This window comes from Zonotrichia albicollis, chromosome 6 (assembly GCF_047830755.1).
Source record: "Zonotrichia albicollis isolate bZonAlb1 chromosome 6, bZonAlb1.hap1, whole genome shotgun sequence".
In the NCBI taxonomy this organism is placed as follows: Eukaryota; Metazoa; Chordata; class Aves; order Passeriformes; family Passerellidae; genus Zonotrichia; species Zonotrichia albicollis.
In genome coordinates, this window is record NC_133824.1 from 30,539,435 (window position 1) to 30,553,426 (window position 13,992).

Genomic DNA, 13,992 nt, shown 5'->3' on the forward strand with positions numbered 1-13,992 from the left:
GCATCTGCTCTCCCAAAACACGCCCGGTCTCGGGCCCGGCCACGCCCTCCGGCACAGCTCCTGCGCGGACACGAATGCGTTTCTGTGTGCCGGTGTTGGGACCCAGGGTAGCGCCGGCGGAGCTGCCCCGGGCCGCACAAGCGCAGGGCGAACGCGCAGCGGCTCCGGGGCCCGCCAGGAGCCGGGGGCCGGGGCCGGGCCGGGCCGGGCGGAAGTGACGGCGGCCGGGCGGAAGCGCGGGCGGGAGCGGCGGCGCCGCGCAGGTGAGTGGCGGCCGGGCTGTGGCGGCCGGGCTGCGGCGGCCGCGGGGCCTCTCCTGCCCGCGGGAACCCCGCGGCGGCGGCGGGGCAGGCCCGGCCCGGCCCGGCCTCCCTCGGTGTAGCCGGCAGGGGCCCAGCACTTGGTCTTTACCCTGGTGTAAAGAGGAGAGCGGCTACGGGCTCCGCGCGGCCGCCGATCCGGTGGCCATGCCCGCCGTGCCGGGAGGTGCTGCGGGATCTGTGCCGCTGTGTGCCTCCCTCCCTCTCTCCTTCCCTCCCTGCCCCCATCAGAGAGGCCTTGCCAGGCCGAGTCTCCGTCGGCTGGTTGAGACTTGATTCAGAGTAGTTTCTGTAAGTCCATCAGGGCTGTGAACGCGGTGGGAACGCTGGCACGCATCATCTCTTCAGTGTGTTAATAGCAGCTGTTGTTTTTAATTTTATTTTGCGCTGTTCTGGTTCCTGTTTCTTGCAGAGACTCTCGAGACAAGCTGGGACAGCAGCATTTCTGTTGGCAGGATGCTGTGTGCATGCACACGGTGTGTGCCCGACAGGCAGGGTCACAGTCACTGAGTCTTCTGTGACCAGCATGAGATGTGGAGCCTCTTTGAGGAGAATTTCTTGCAGCAGTTGACTCTTGTGGCTGGGATTTTTCATCTGTGAGGAGTGTCTTTCCAGTGTCTCCCTTTTCTGTAGCAAGTAAAAGTGTCAAGAAGACTGTTGGCCATTACAGCATTGTGTGTGGAAAGCATTTTTGTGACAGAGCAGAGAATGCACGTCACCATTTTGCAAAGGAGCCAGTAATCCTGAGTGAGGCTTTCATTGCCTGCTGATCTCAAGTGGGGAATTTGTGCTTTTCCACTGCCTGCTGGGCTGCCCAGAAGAGACTGAGAGCAGAGACTCTCTGCTTCTCCTTTTAAATTCTTGCCACAACCAACAAGGTCTGAAGAGGTTTATTTGAGACACTAATTGTGGATCTTGTATTCCTCTTTTGCCCAAATCTGATAACTTTATCAAAATGATGCAAAGCTGTACACTTGAGAAGGGGTAAAAAGGCCATCCCCAAGGTTCACAAATGACAGTAGCAGTCAGAGAGGATTTTTTTTGCTTCAACATATACATATTTTTTGTTTTGACTGTGTCTGGTGCATAGATGTAACTGTCTCCCTTTGCATTTTGGGCTCTGCTGCTGAGGAAGAAAAATACACTGTAAGTGCAGATGAACCACCAGAAATTAAAAAGCCTACCAGTGCTGGATTTTATCAAGTAAGATGATAGTGTACACAGCAATCACTATGTAGTGGAGTTCAGAGGTGCTCATAGACCTTGGACAGCATTTCTGATCCATTTCCTGTGTTCCTAGGACAGTATCTCGGTGTGTTGCATGTGCTGGCTGGCTGGAGGTCCCATCCCTGGCAAACAGATGGTGTATGGTGAGCTTTTAAGTAGCCAGTTGCAAGGCTGGAGGTGACCAGGCTGCAGGATGCTGGGGTTAGTGCTGATCCTCAGGAGTTTGTTAGTCTGTTAGTCCTGTGTGCTTTCTCTGAGCTCTGGTGGGTGGGAATGAGGACTCCTGACAGCCAAAGGAGTGTTGTTGATGTGCTGTATCGGCTCCCATGGGACATGGGAAAAGGTGCCCTGAGAAGAAAGCCAAGAGTTTTCCCTGCATTCATTGTCTGCAGGTGCCACGTATGTTGAAGGAAGGGCTTTGAGGAAGGGGTTCCTGGAAGACCCTCCAACCTCATTAACAGTGGCTGCTTGGTTGTCTTCTTGTGCTGACAGTTTTGCCAAGAAACAAAGGCAGTTTGAAGAGGCGCTGTATTTTCTTGATGAAGTTTTGGTAGGGAGAGATTGGAGAAGTTTATGTAGAGCTCTGTGTGGAGGAGGCTTCTTGCAGAAAGCTTAGGAGCAGTGTTTACTTCCAACTGTGTGTTTTGTGCCTGTTAAAGCAGGCATCCTCCTCCTTTGGGCTTTGAAGGCTGTGATGACAGGGCAGGGAACACTTGGCTTTGGATGCATGTTCTGCTCCTTATGGATATCAAAGAGGGTCCGAGCAAGCGATGCCTGGCTGTGGGAGCCCTGTTGTGGCAGCAAGCTCCATAAATAAACAGCAAGTAGGTGTGTATGCTTATGCTAGGAATACAATGAAATGTATTTGCAAACAGTTTACTTGCTGCCTGTGAGAAGTGGGTTGCTGGTCCCAGGCTCTGAGAATCAGATGTGGGGAGCAAGAGTCACCAATATTTTCCTGTCTGGTAGATGGGAGGTGGAGTAGTTGCCTTCCTGGTGAGTTGTCATGTGCAGGGTGTGAAAAAGTCTGTATAAATCTCACCGTTGTTTTTCAACCCCAAATTGGCCTGAGCAGTGAATGAAGGTGCTTGGAAATAGCACAGCTTCTGCCAGTAAGGAAAGAGAATGAGAACAGGAGTTCTACATGAGAAAGAAAGACTTTTTTTTTTTTTCACTTGGGAGATCTGAGTGAGAAGGAGAGCAAAGAGTCAGGGAGTTCATCGTCCAGCTCTGTCTGGAGAGTCTCTTGCATCCTGCCAGGGATCTGGAGGAGATGGTATGCTGGAGGGGGATGTTTATGTGATACTGTGCCTCTGAGATTCTTGGTTGGCATTGATAATTGAGCAGCTCAAATCTGTTGGATTTGAGTTGCTCAGTTATCATCTTGGACAAGATGTTACTCTGACTTTGCGAATCCCAGGCCATGTTGTTGGCATTCTGGCAGTGATGCACTTTTTGTCTGTCTTTTTACTGGCTGGATGCCATTGTGCTCCTAGCTGGCTGACAGACCTTGTGCAGGCTTGTCAAGTAGCCTTTTGTTCAGCAGTGAAGAGCAGGATTCCGTTTGTGTGGGACTCCAGTTTAAGTGTTTGTGTTTGGGTGATCCTGAAGTAGGGATTCTGTGGTATGTACAGAAACGTAAGAGTGGGACAAAAATGAGTTTTTCCGTGCTGTCTCCATTCTATCTCCAGGAAATCCAGTTGTTTTACCTATTTTCCATGTTTTGGAGTCCTGTGTGAAAAGCACGTGTGGCTGGGCTGCAGGAGCAGGAAGGCAGGATGCTGTCGAGACCAAAGCCTGGCGAGTCCGAGGCAGACCTGCTGCGCTTTCAGAACCAGTTTCTGGCAGCCAGAGCTTCACCTGCAGTGAAGATTGTGAAGAAAGCAGACAAGAGGAAAGGGAAGGAAGGGAGCACAGATGCTGAGAGACCCCCACTCCAGGACAGCAAAGATGTAGTCATGTTGGATGGTAAATTTGTTTGTTTCTTTGAATTACTAAGATTCTCTGTCTCTCAACCTAGTGTTGCTTTTCCCTTGCCTTTGTGCCCTTCTTTCAGTATTATTTATTCCTTAGCCTTGGAAATTGGCTTGTCCCATGCTGCTAGCATCCAGTAGAACCACCCTTGGTGCCTTAGTCCACATTTATCAGCTGTCTGTGGTACCTTGCCAGCAAGAGGTGTTTTCATAATTTGTGCTGTTGAACTCTCACTGCTTCTTTTGCCAGCTCTCCAGACCCAGTGTCGTTGAGATTTACCTCTCCTAGCTGCTCCAGTTTTCAGCCAGCAGATCTGGCTTGTTTTTGTTTTCTCTATCAATAGTAGCTGTAACACTTTTGTCATGTGCTTGATCTCAGAAGCACAAGGTGCTTTTTTAAAAGCAGCAATATAAATCTTGCAGTACTTTGTTCCAGGTAGAGGAAATATGATCTGCTTATAGCAGGTGGAAAGGAGTTTGTTCATGATCATACAAATCCCTCACATTTAACAGTTTGCAGCAGAAATATGCTATTTTATGCCTCAACACAACCTGCAAGGACAATACTTGTTTCTATACAGCCTTGCTGCTTCCCTTAATACTTGCAGTGAGATCTCAGTACCCTTTCCTGCTTATGGAGCTCTTTGGAAAGACCTTGTGCCAATATATAAATAGAATCTTCAAGCATGTTTCTCTTTACTACACCCTTTAACTTAGAGACAGGGGACTCAAGCATCTTATTGCTTCCTTATCTTTATTTCTCATCAGAAGAATAAAAGGTGTATTAGGAGGCTTTGGTCTGGTACCTACTGCACAGTGGTTGTACACAATAACTTGACTGCTTTTTGTTTTCCTTGTTATTGCTTCCCCTCCTCAGGTTTTCCTGATACTCTCCCAGCTCTAACTCCAGCTCCTCCAAAAAAGTCCAAGATCAAAAGTGCTAGTGTCCACTTCGAGGATGAAGATCCAGAGGAAAGATTGGACAGTCATGATCGACATATTACAGCAGTCTTCAGCAAAATTATTGTATGTCTGTCTTTTGTGTGATGATCTAGTGTTTGTTTATTTGAATGCTCTGAACTAAGCAGGGATGAAGGGCTATGTGGCTGCTTTTTATTTCTACAGTGTAATGAAGCAGCACTGTAGACCGGTGTCCTGGAGCACCTTGAAAGAAAAAAGCTCTTTGGGTGTATTTTTTTCTTGTCAGTTAAATATAGTTTCAGATCTACCTTCCAGCCCTGACTGCCTACAGGTCACACTGATTGCATGCAGGCATGTGCTGTAGTGTGGATTTGGGTGAGTTTCTGGACTCTACTGGGGATGTACTCTGTGCTTTGCACTGGCCTAGGTTTTCCTTTATCTGATTCTTTGAGTGATGCATGGAGTTTGGCAGCCCAGTCTTTTGGAAAATAGCTTCACTTTGTCTCTGAATAAGCACAAGGTATTCTGAGCCTGATGACAGTGTGAGCTGCAGAGCTGGGAGATTTTGAGCCTGCTCTCAGTTAAATATACAAACATGTCTGGCTGTAGCAATGGTTTTACAGGGCTTGAATTTTTTCTTCAGGAACGAGACACCAGTGCAGTAGCAGTGACCATGCCAGTGCCCACGGGGGACCCATTCCCAAGGACATTTCACCGCTCCGAGATAAAAAGTGAGGTAAGATTAGGAGCAGATGTTTTATGCTACCTTTGTTAACAATTAAACTTTCTCCCATTAAATCCTAATGCTTAGTGGGGCTTAGTAGGGCTCAAAATAACCAATTTAGTGTGCTGAAGATTATGAGCTGGCTCAAGGTATCTGTGGCATTGCCACCTGAGTGAAGGAGAGAGTTCTTCTACCAAGCTGCCAACGAGTAGCTACTCCATACCCTGCAGTTAAGTAACACTGGAATCTTCTTGGTTTAGTCTTCTTCGACTAACTTTATAAAGGTGGGTCAAATCTGCAGTGCTATAGTAGAATTGATCCTGTTCTGCTTGTTTTTATCTGAGGAGCAATCTGTTGATTTGTCCACCAGGTTCTTATTGAAATCGCACCTGATTTCTCCTCCATAACATTTGAGTATGGTTGGTCAGGTTATCTTTAGCAGTGCTTTTTGATTTTGATATAATTATTTTCTGAGGCTGTAAAACTGGAAGCCATGGTTGCTATTATCAGTCATTGCTGTAGTAGCAAGGACTGCTAGGTGAGTGGGAGTCAGATGCTGGGAGTTGATATGTGATTGACAGCTGTGGTTGCTTTTGAGGAGGTAGATTATTTTGAAGGACAGCTTTTTTGAAAGGTGAGAGTAATACTTTTTAAACTGCCAGTTTTGCTTATCTGATGTAGAAGCGCTCAAAGCAGCTACCAAATGTTCAGACTGCCTTTTAAGCTTCTTCTCTGGACTGGAGACATGTAAGAGATTTTTTGCTTAGTCTCCTTTGGATTTCCTGTGCATCCCCTGTGCAAGGCTGTTCAGAGCCATGCCCTCCCATTACCTAGGCAAGCAACACAGTAATTTAACCAGGATTATTTTAGCACTACTTGCCCACTTCTTACTGTGTAGATCTCTTCACCCTGCTGCTCACTAATCACCTTATAGGAAGCCTGTTCCAAGCATGTGGTGAGCACAGTGAAGTACAGCCCATTTATACTCAGAAATCCAAGGTATTCAGCTATGCAGAGCTTCTGAACAGCAGGAAAGCTGTAACTATTGTGTTTGGTGACGTTTTAGATGTATTTTCCTTGTTTGAATTCACTTATAATTAATCATCTTCCTTCTCTAGATGCCAAATCATCCATGTCTTTGTCTCTCTGTCATGGCAGTAAACTGTGTGCTAAAAAATATTCACATGTGCACAGAAAGGGACAGGTGACTGCCAGCAACCTCCCTATATCGTGTCCCAAAGTCTGATCTGAGGGTGTCTTTAGGATCACATCACCTGTTAATGGCAGGTGTGTAGGGACACTCTGGATAGAAAAGTGAGTACGTGGCTTCCCCGTTTGCAGGTGCAGCTGGGATCTGGAAAAAAAAGCATCTTTGCACAGAAGATGGCAGCAAAAAGAGCTGCTGAGAAGGCAGCGACGGCTCCCTCTGCTGCCGAGTGCGTGGAAGTACGATCAGCTGCTCCGGATGCCTTGGATCTTGCGGGATCCGTGGGCGAGGCGCCTCTCCCCGGCAGCAGGGGTGGTAAGTGGAGAAGGTTCTGCTCATCCAGCTGACCGTATTTACATAGCCTTAGTAACCATAACGTCAGCGCACCACGTTTTTAAATTAGGGTAGCATTGCTGTCCTCAGTTTAGGAATCTCAAGGTCAGTTGGAATGTCTGTATTGTGGCTATGATTTGAGATGGTCTCAGATCCAAACAAAAAATTCTAAGGAGAAAATTCTGAGATGGTTCTAAAAATTTGGTTCGCTTTCTCCCTGGATTCCTTTTTACTTCACATAGGGAGCTAGATTTATTTTCCAAGGTTCTTGCCCTCCTTTCCCTTTCTGTTTGTTATATGTAAAGTTTTTCTTGTTTCATCACTGATTTCCACAATTTTGGGAAGAGAGTGGTTCTGTGTTGAAAGCGTTTGAGACCACTGTGATGTGGGTTCTCACTCCTACTGAAAGGTTTGAAAGCTCAGTTTTCTGTCACCAGATCTGCTGCCATGAGACTGTGGCTTTGCTCCATAAGGAGTGCTGTGAAGCCGTGCTGATGAGTCACTGCCACCTCCAGCAGTTACTTGTCTGACAGCAACGTGACAGGGAAGGATGAAGTCAGTTCAACTGTTACCAGCATCTCCAGGCTTTTTTTTTATTTGTGTTGTCTGGGGCAGTCCAGTTTGCTTAGGAGCACCCTGTGTCTGGGTTTTACCCTGACATGCTCTTTTTCACATTGAAATAGAGGCAAGATGTCATTTGAAGATTATCACCATTAGGCTAAGGTTTGTGTCAGCCCTGCCCCCTGTTAGAGAATTGGTAAGAGAATTGCCAGATGTGCTGTGTGTGCACAAACCTACCATCCAGGTCACTAAACTGTGCTTAGTGTATGTCCGGTTATAATTGGACATGTATAATTCTGTCTGAGAAAGCTGAAGGGGAAATAGAGCAGCCGTATAGCTGTCATCCTCTTGAACATGAACGCTTCTAAACTGTAATAGCATGACAGAGAGACTACAAAATCCCTTTGCCTCTTCAGCCAGACTGTTGTGGCAGGTCACTAGAAGCAAGAGAAGAGGGGGAGCTTAATTTCTTGTAGTAACAACGTATTTGTTTGTTGTAATACTTAGTTTAATTGCTAGTGGTGGGAGGTATGCTGAAGCTTTTGCCAGGTCGCCCTGTCTTATCTCTTTCTGCTCAATATGCACAACTGTGCAATGACATCAAATCTTCCTGGTGTTATGTTGAGAGTCATTGCTGCTATTTGAACAGGGATTTGAGGCTTTCAGGCCTGGCTGGTTATGGGCATAGGGATGGTCCAAGTCAATATATGGAGCATATGAATAAAACAGAAGCAAAAAAGTTGCAAAGTCAGATCCTTGTATAGTGGGTTGCAGAAGAGCTGCAGGGTCTCACATTGACCAAAGGAGCATGTTACCTGGTGCAGTGGTTAAATGAAATGAACATTTAAAATGGATTTAGATCAGATGATAAAGGAGACTCAATTTTGTTCAGAGTAGGAGGAATGTCCCTTGCTATAACTTCTAATATGTTTAACCCTTGAAGGTGACTATAGGACATTGTTAGAAGCAAACATGCCTGTGTTGAGAATTGATCCTTTATCATCTGGAAGCTGGTTTACCTCATCTAATTCTCTGTCTTACTCAGCAACTATTTACTAGGTCATGGTTCAGCTGACATACGAATGTGGGTTCAGGCATTCCTGGGCAGAGAAATAATCTAGTATTCACTAGGTTGGAAGAATGCTCTGATGCATCAGTTGTGAATTATACTGCAGTTTACCTTTTCATGCTGTTGCTTTGCATTAAAGAAACATAATTTCTTTTCCCTACCATCTTCCTCAAGCTCCCAAAGAAACAAGCTGGAAATTATGTCAACATGTTTGTTGTAACATGGAATGAAAGCACAAATGGTTTAGTTTTGTTTAGATAAAGAAGTTAAAGTTAAATAAAGAAGTTAAGCTAAACTTCTTTATTTCTGTTCTGACTTTACTACCAAGGTAAGGAAAAAATTATGCAAGCCTGTTAATGACACAGTTGAGATTTATTCGTGATGCTGTAGACACAGATCACTAACTGCTTTCTCTGCTGCTTCTTACAGATAAAGATGGTGACTTTTTGACCTCTCAGCGCCCTTGTCTCATAACGGGAGAGGGTCTTGGAAGCCAAAAGAGTGAGCAGGAAGCTCAAGCTATTCACAGAGAGAACTTGGAGAAGCTGCAGTCCATGTCTGAGGAAGAGATCCTGCAGGAGCAAGCGAGGCTTCTGGCTCAGCTGGGTATGTGCTTCCCAGGGTCAGCTCTAGAGTTGAGGCAACTTATTGAATGTGTAGGTGTCCCAAAGTCTTAGCAAATTCACAGGTCAAGGATGGGAACTTGGAATTCCTGCTCCTTCCATGTGTGGATAATCTTGCTTCCATGTCATGTCAATAGCTTATGAGTAAGAACTAAGTCTGAAGAAATTAAATAGTGTTTATTTTTCAGTGAAGGTTGGTTTGGCTTAAGTCTTTCTTGTCACCCCTCTGCTGTGGGTTAAGATGATCCGTGAACTTTATTGACTTGCACTCCAAATATATGATTGCACATAAATGTTTAAGGTCCTGAACTGTAATTTTTTGAAGCTGATAAGAAGCAGTGTCATAGCAATGTCGAGGTGAGAAAGAATCCTTGGTCTTCCCCTCCAAAATACCTAAAACTTGGGCCAGAACTGTCAGTACCCGGATAGGGAGAACATATGGGCATGTGGGAGATTTCACTTCAAACTGATACTTGTGGAGCAGAAAAACTTGAAATTAGCCTTGACTTTTAGAAAAAATGTCTTAATTTTCACACTGTTGGGTACAGGCATATTCTAGCAGGGGTCTGGTCTCTGGTTTGGAGCCCTGTCCACAGTGGTGCTCTGAGAATGCCTGTCACTGGCAGCTGATGACAAGGTAGAGGAGAACACTGAATGTGGTGTGTTTGATAAGACTTCATATGATCTGGGCCACTGCAACACTTGCTGGTGTTAGTTTGATGAATTTATATGCTCAGGAAGAGCAGATGTACAGATGTAGGTGGCAGACAAGGATTTTTTAAATTCTCATGATTTCAGGTCCTCTAGCATCAAATTTAGATATGAGTGGCATTTTAGATGCATAAGTCTCTTGTGGGTTCAGCTTAAAGATCATATTAATTATCTTGACTTCATTGCGAGCAACATGGGTATAACTGGAAAGGTGGCAGAGGAACTACACAAAATAATTGCAGCCAGATTGTTTGGGTCCATCCTTCATTCAGAGACCCAAGTATTTTATTTGGCTTCGCTGCTTATAACTATGGCATGTGTATGAAAAATACCCTGATTACATACTTGCTTCTTGTGAGTGATTTGTGATTTTTTGCTTCTTATCCCTACTACTCTGTCCTTTGGGATATTAGTGAATACTTAAAGAGTTGAAAAAGAATGGGATGTATTGTAAGTATTTTTCAACAAGATTTTCTGAAGCAATGTATTTTTATATGCCTTGTAGATTACAAGGGTAGATACTTTAGTCTTTTGAGGCCTTAAAGAAACTGGGGGTAATTTTGGAATTCCCACAATATCTGTGGGTAGAGAATTATACATGATAAAACACTCCTAAACTAAATTGCTGACTTACAGATGGATTTAGGAGCTGGACAGGCACAGAGGTGTGAATTAAGGAGACTTTCTCCAAATTTGGGAATGTGAATGATTTGTGCATGTTAAATGCTGTCCAGTCCCTGAATTAACTTCTTGGTTATGAAGCAGAGGATACTCCGTGGTGTGAAGTATGAGAATGGGTACATAGTTCTGTGCTGGGCAGTGTCTTATTGTTGGTACTGTGCTGGTTTTGTTGGTGGAGACTCTGGACAGAAGTAGGCTTAGTTTCTGATATACTGTGCACAGATTGACATCAGTGACTTTTTTGTCACTGAGTGAAATGATGAAATAATGAGTACAGTCTTTCCTTGCTCTGTACAGTGAAGTGCAAGAAAGTGAGAGCTCTTGCCTGCATTCAGAAAAAATAGGAATACTTTAATGAGACTGGGCTGAATGCCTGTCCTTCACCAAGGACAGTTTAAACTGCATCATTGAGGAGAATGTGCAGCAATCATGAGTGTGGGATAGATGTTTCAGAGACATGGGAGTCATTTTTCAGATGACTTTTCTCAGGTACAGAGCATTTCTCAACTGCTTGTCCTTTGTCCTCCAAAGAATAAATAACCACTGTAGGTGTTATGTTCTACTTTATGTATCTCTGACCCTGCTTACTGGAGTATTTCTGTACCTCATTGAGGCACAATGCACAATCTCTCACTGTTCACCTCTGGCATAAGCATCCCAACACCATCTTTTGGAGAGGAGTGTTCAGAGACAGTGCGCTCCATCCAAAATTATGTGGGATATCTGTAGCAGATCTGAAAGTAAAATGATGATCTTAGAGCTATATGAACATAATCTGTCCTTCAAAACACATCTACCTCCCAAATGTTTCTCTTCAAAGCATGAAGAGAATGGCTGTGTCATTTTTCTGGGTGTTGTCAGACCATAATTGGAATGGAAAGTCAGTTCAGGACAGTCAAAGATCACTTTGTAACACAATATCTGAGCTAGAACTTGCAGTTCTGCTGCAATTCAATAAAAATTAGCTAATCCTTTTTATGGGGTCTGTCGTGTGTATTCTTCTTGTGTTCAGATTGGTGCCACTGGCAGGGACCACAGACCAGAATTCTCTCCACAGTTTATAGTCATGCTTAGATGTCCTATTTGAGTGGCAGTGAGGGGAAAAGAAGCAGTTATCTTTATTTGTAAGTTGGGAAAATAGAATTTTTGTGGTTGCTTTACCCTGAAAGACATTTATCAGTTCTTTCTGTGGTGTCTCCTCACCAGACAGTTACACCCACCTTATGTGTCTAAGGGGTCATGAAGCAGTGGAGGGCCTTAGTTTGAAGAGAAGTGACAGCTGGTAAGAGAAAGAGGACATGTAGAAAAGACTGAAACATAAATAGCAGAAGCTATAGGCATGTGAAGTATTTTGAGACTTTCTGTCACATCTCTGTCTGTCTCTTTGTCAATACTTGCAGATCCCAGTTTAGTTGCTTTCTTGAAATCACAACGTGGTAACAATGAAGGCCAGAAAAAGGAATTAAAAATGGAACTGAACAGACTGGAGGAGTTTGTGGAATCTCAGCATGTGGCTCAGCATGGTGTAAGATCATCTCTTTCCATGCAGGAGTCAGGTCTGGAAGAACATGTAAGGAAGGAAGAAAATATGAAGGTAGAAGTCATGGGTAAGACACAAAGTGTTTATTGTTCATTTTCTGAGCAGAAATACAAGATTTGTGTGGTGTTTACATCAATCTACTTTAGTGATCCAAATCTGAATTTTGTCATTATATTTAAAAAATACGTATTTTGGGTTCAAAAAAGACGTCTCTAGATGGGCTCCAGAAATTAGAAAGGTGGTACATTATGTAATGGAAGTGGCCTGTTCATTGGGAGGTCTTGTTTTTTGAAATTTGTTCTAAGGCCTCTCAAGGGAAAATGTGTGTTAAACTAGGCATCATTGCTCTTCTGTTCAGTCATGTGAACAAGGAAACAGGAGTGTAGTAGTGAGATTCAGCTGGTGCCTGAATAATTTCTTTTAACTGGTACTGGTTAGAGACAAGAGTGTGTTGGGTTAACACAACAAGAGGTAAGGGTTAACAGTTTGTTCACAGAATAGCACAGAGACGACAATCCCTCTCACTTCAGGGAAACTGCTCATATAGAACATGTATTTCTTAGTGTGACATTGCTCCTGATGGCCCCACTCTGTGTCTTGTATCTCAGAAACCACCCAGTGATTTTCACAGAACAGGGTTCTTTTCTTTGTGCTTTGGATGTAGAATGTCCTGCTTTTCATGGAGTGCTACTGAACTATTGCCTCTTATGACAGAACCTTTTAATGCTCAGTATGTGCCTGTGTGAGGAGAAAGCTGCTTTATCTCCAGTAGCTAGAGCAACCCCGTATATTCTCATGGCACAGAAAGGACTAGCTTTCCTTTTAGGCTTCTGCTCTTACTGTTGCTTTCCTCACTGCATTTTTTCTTTAGCAATTTCGTTTTCTCTGTTGTGATTTTTAAGCTTCCATTGTCATTCCCCCCCACTTTTGTTCCTAACATACTTGTCCCGCAATTTCATGTCAATTTTTGCTTTTCTCCGTCTCTTGATGCTCTCTTCTAATGCGTCCTTTGTGTTCCAGTGTAACCTGCAGAGTGATTAAAGAAGTCTCTGAATCACTTTGGGATTTCAGCTTGATGTTTGCAAGAGATAACAAGTATTTACCATTTTCTTGCTGAGGGGGATGAGTCTGTCAGTGTATATGTGTGTGTGCATGCATGTGCACAATAAGTAAAGCTCAGCCTCTTTTTGAGGAAGACACTTCACTGAACAGTCCTTTTGCAGTTTCTCCCCAAGTTTTACTTTTCCACAAATCCATCTTAATTAAAGGGACTATTTTTAGTTCTTTTTAGTCCCAGAACAACTGAGTGCATAAATAGCACCAGGTCAAGTGACATCTTTTCATCTCTTGAGAGCAATAGAAGCATGTTGTTCAGCCTGTAATGGTAATAATAGTAATGCTTTTGGGAATAGCTGAGTGTTTAAAACATTGTGTGCTGACATCTTTTGCCTCCTATAGAAGACAGCCCAGAAAAAAAATAGGAGTTTTTCCAGGATATTTGGAACAGCAAAGGGTGAGCTGAAACACAGTTAAAAAAACAAGGGAAGCCTTTTCAGTACCTTAGTTTATGCCTGCAGCCCATCTTGGCCATTAGGAGATGTAAAAATTAATTTGATATTAGCATTATTGTTGGAATTTCAGCATCTCTTTATACTCGGAAGTAAATGCAGCATGAATAGCCCAGCAGAAATGGTCACACTGAATTTCTGGTGATGACACAAAGCAATAAGATTGCTGAAAAGTCAAACGTGCCTCTAGTGACATAAAAGGCTACTGTTTATTAGAGGCAAAATAGGGAAACTTTATGCAGCAACTTGTAACCTTATCAAATGGAAAAGTAAATTCTGTCGCTGAGAGAAAACAGGAAGCAAAGCAAAAAGAGGAGTTGTTGAGTGGTAGCCTTTAATGTAACCCAAGTCTGAGAAAGTTCAGTGCAAATGTTGCATTCACACTGCCAGCTTGTGCTTCTGTAAAGGGATTTCTCAGTAATAGTCTGCTGATGCCTTGAAATACACATCCATCTTTTCTTGTTGACAAGATCATTGTACTAAGGGCTTCTAGTAACAAGCATAATCTTATTCATAAAATGATTAGCTCAACCC

General features: G+C 43.8%; 1 protein-coding gene across 4 annotated transcripts in view; it reads left to right on the plus strand.

The window, feature by feature from the left end:
* The first annotated feature begins 48 nt into the window (after positions 1-48).
* The window catches only part of RPAP1 (RNA polymerase II associated protein 1), a 38,979-nt gene continuing 25,035 nt past the window's right edge, over positions 49-13,992 (plus strand). Inside the window, exons 1-7 of one of the 4 annotated variants that reach the window (XM_005480012.3) lie at positions 49-611; positions 3,239-3,515; positions 4,398-4,546; positions 5,085-5,177; positions 6,507-6,687; positions 8,765-8,941; positions 11,751-11,957. In XM_005480012.3, coding sequence (XP_005480069.2) covers positions 3,326-3,515; positions 4,398-4,546; positions 5,085-5,177; positions 6,507-6,687; positions 8,765-8,941; positions 11,751-11,957 — 997 coding nt within the window. In that variant the 5' untranslated portion in view covers positions 49-611; positions 3,239-3,325. The other 3 variants (XM_074543015.1, XM_074543014.1, XM_074543016.1) reach the window with 3 other exon arrangements.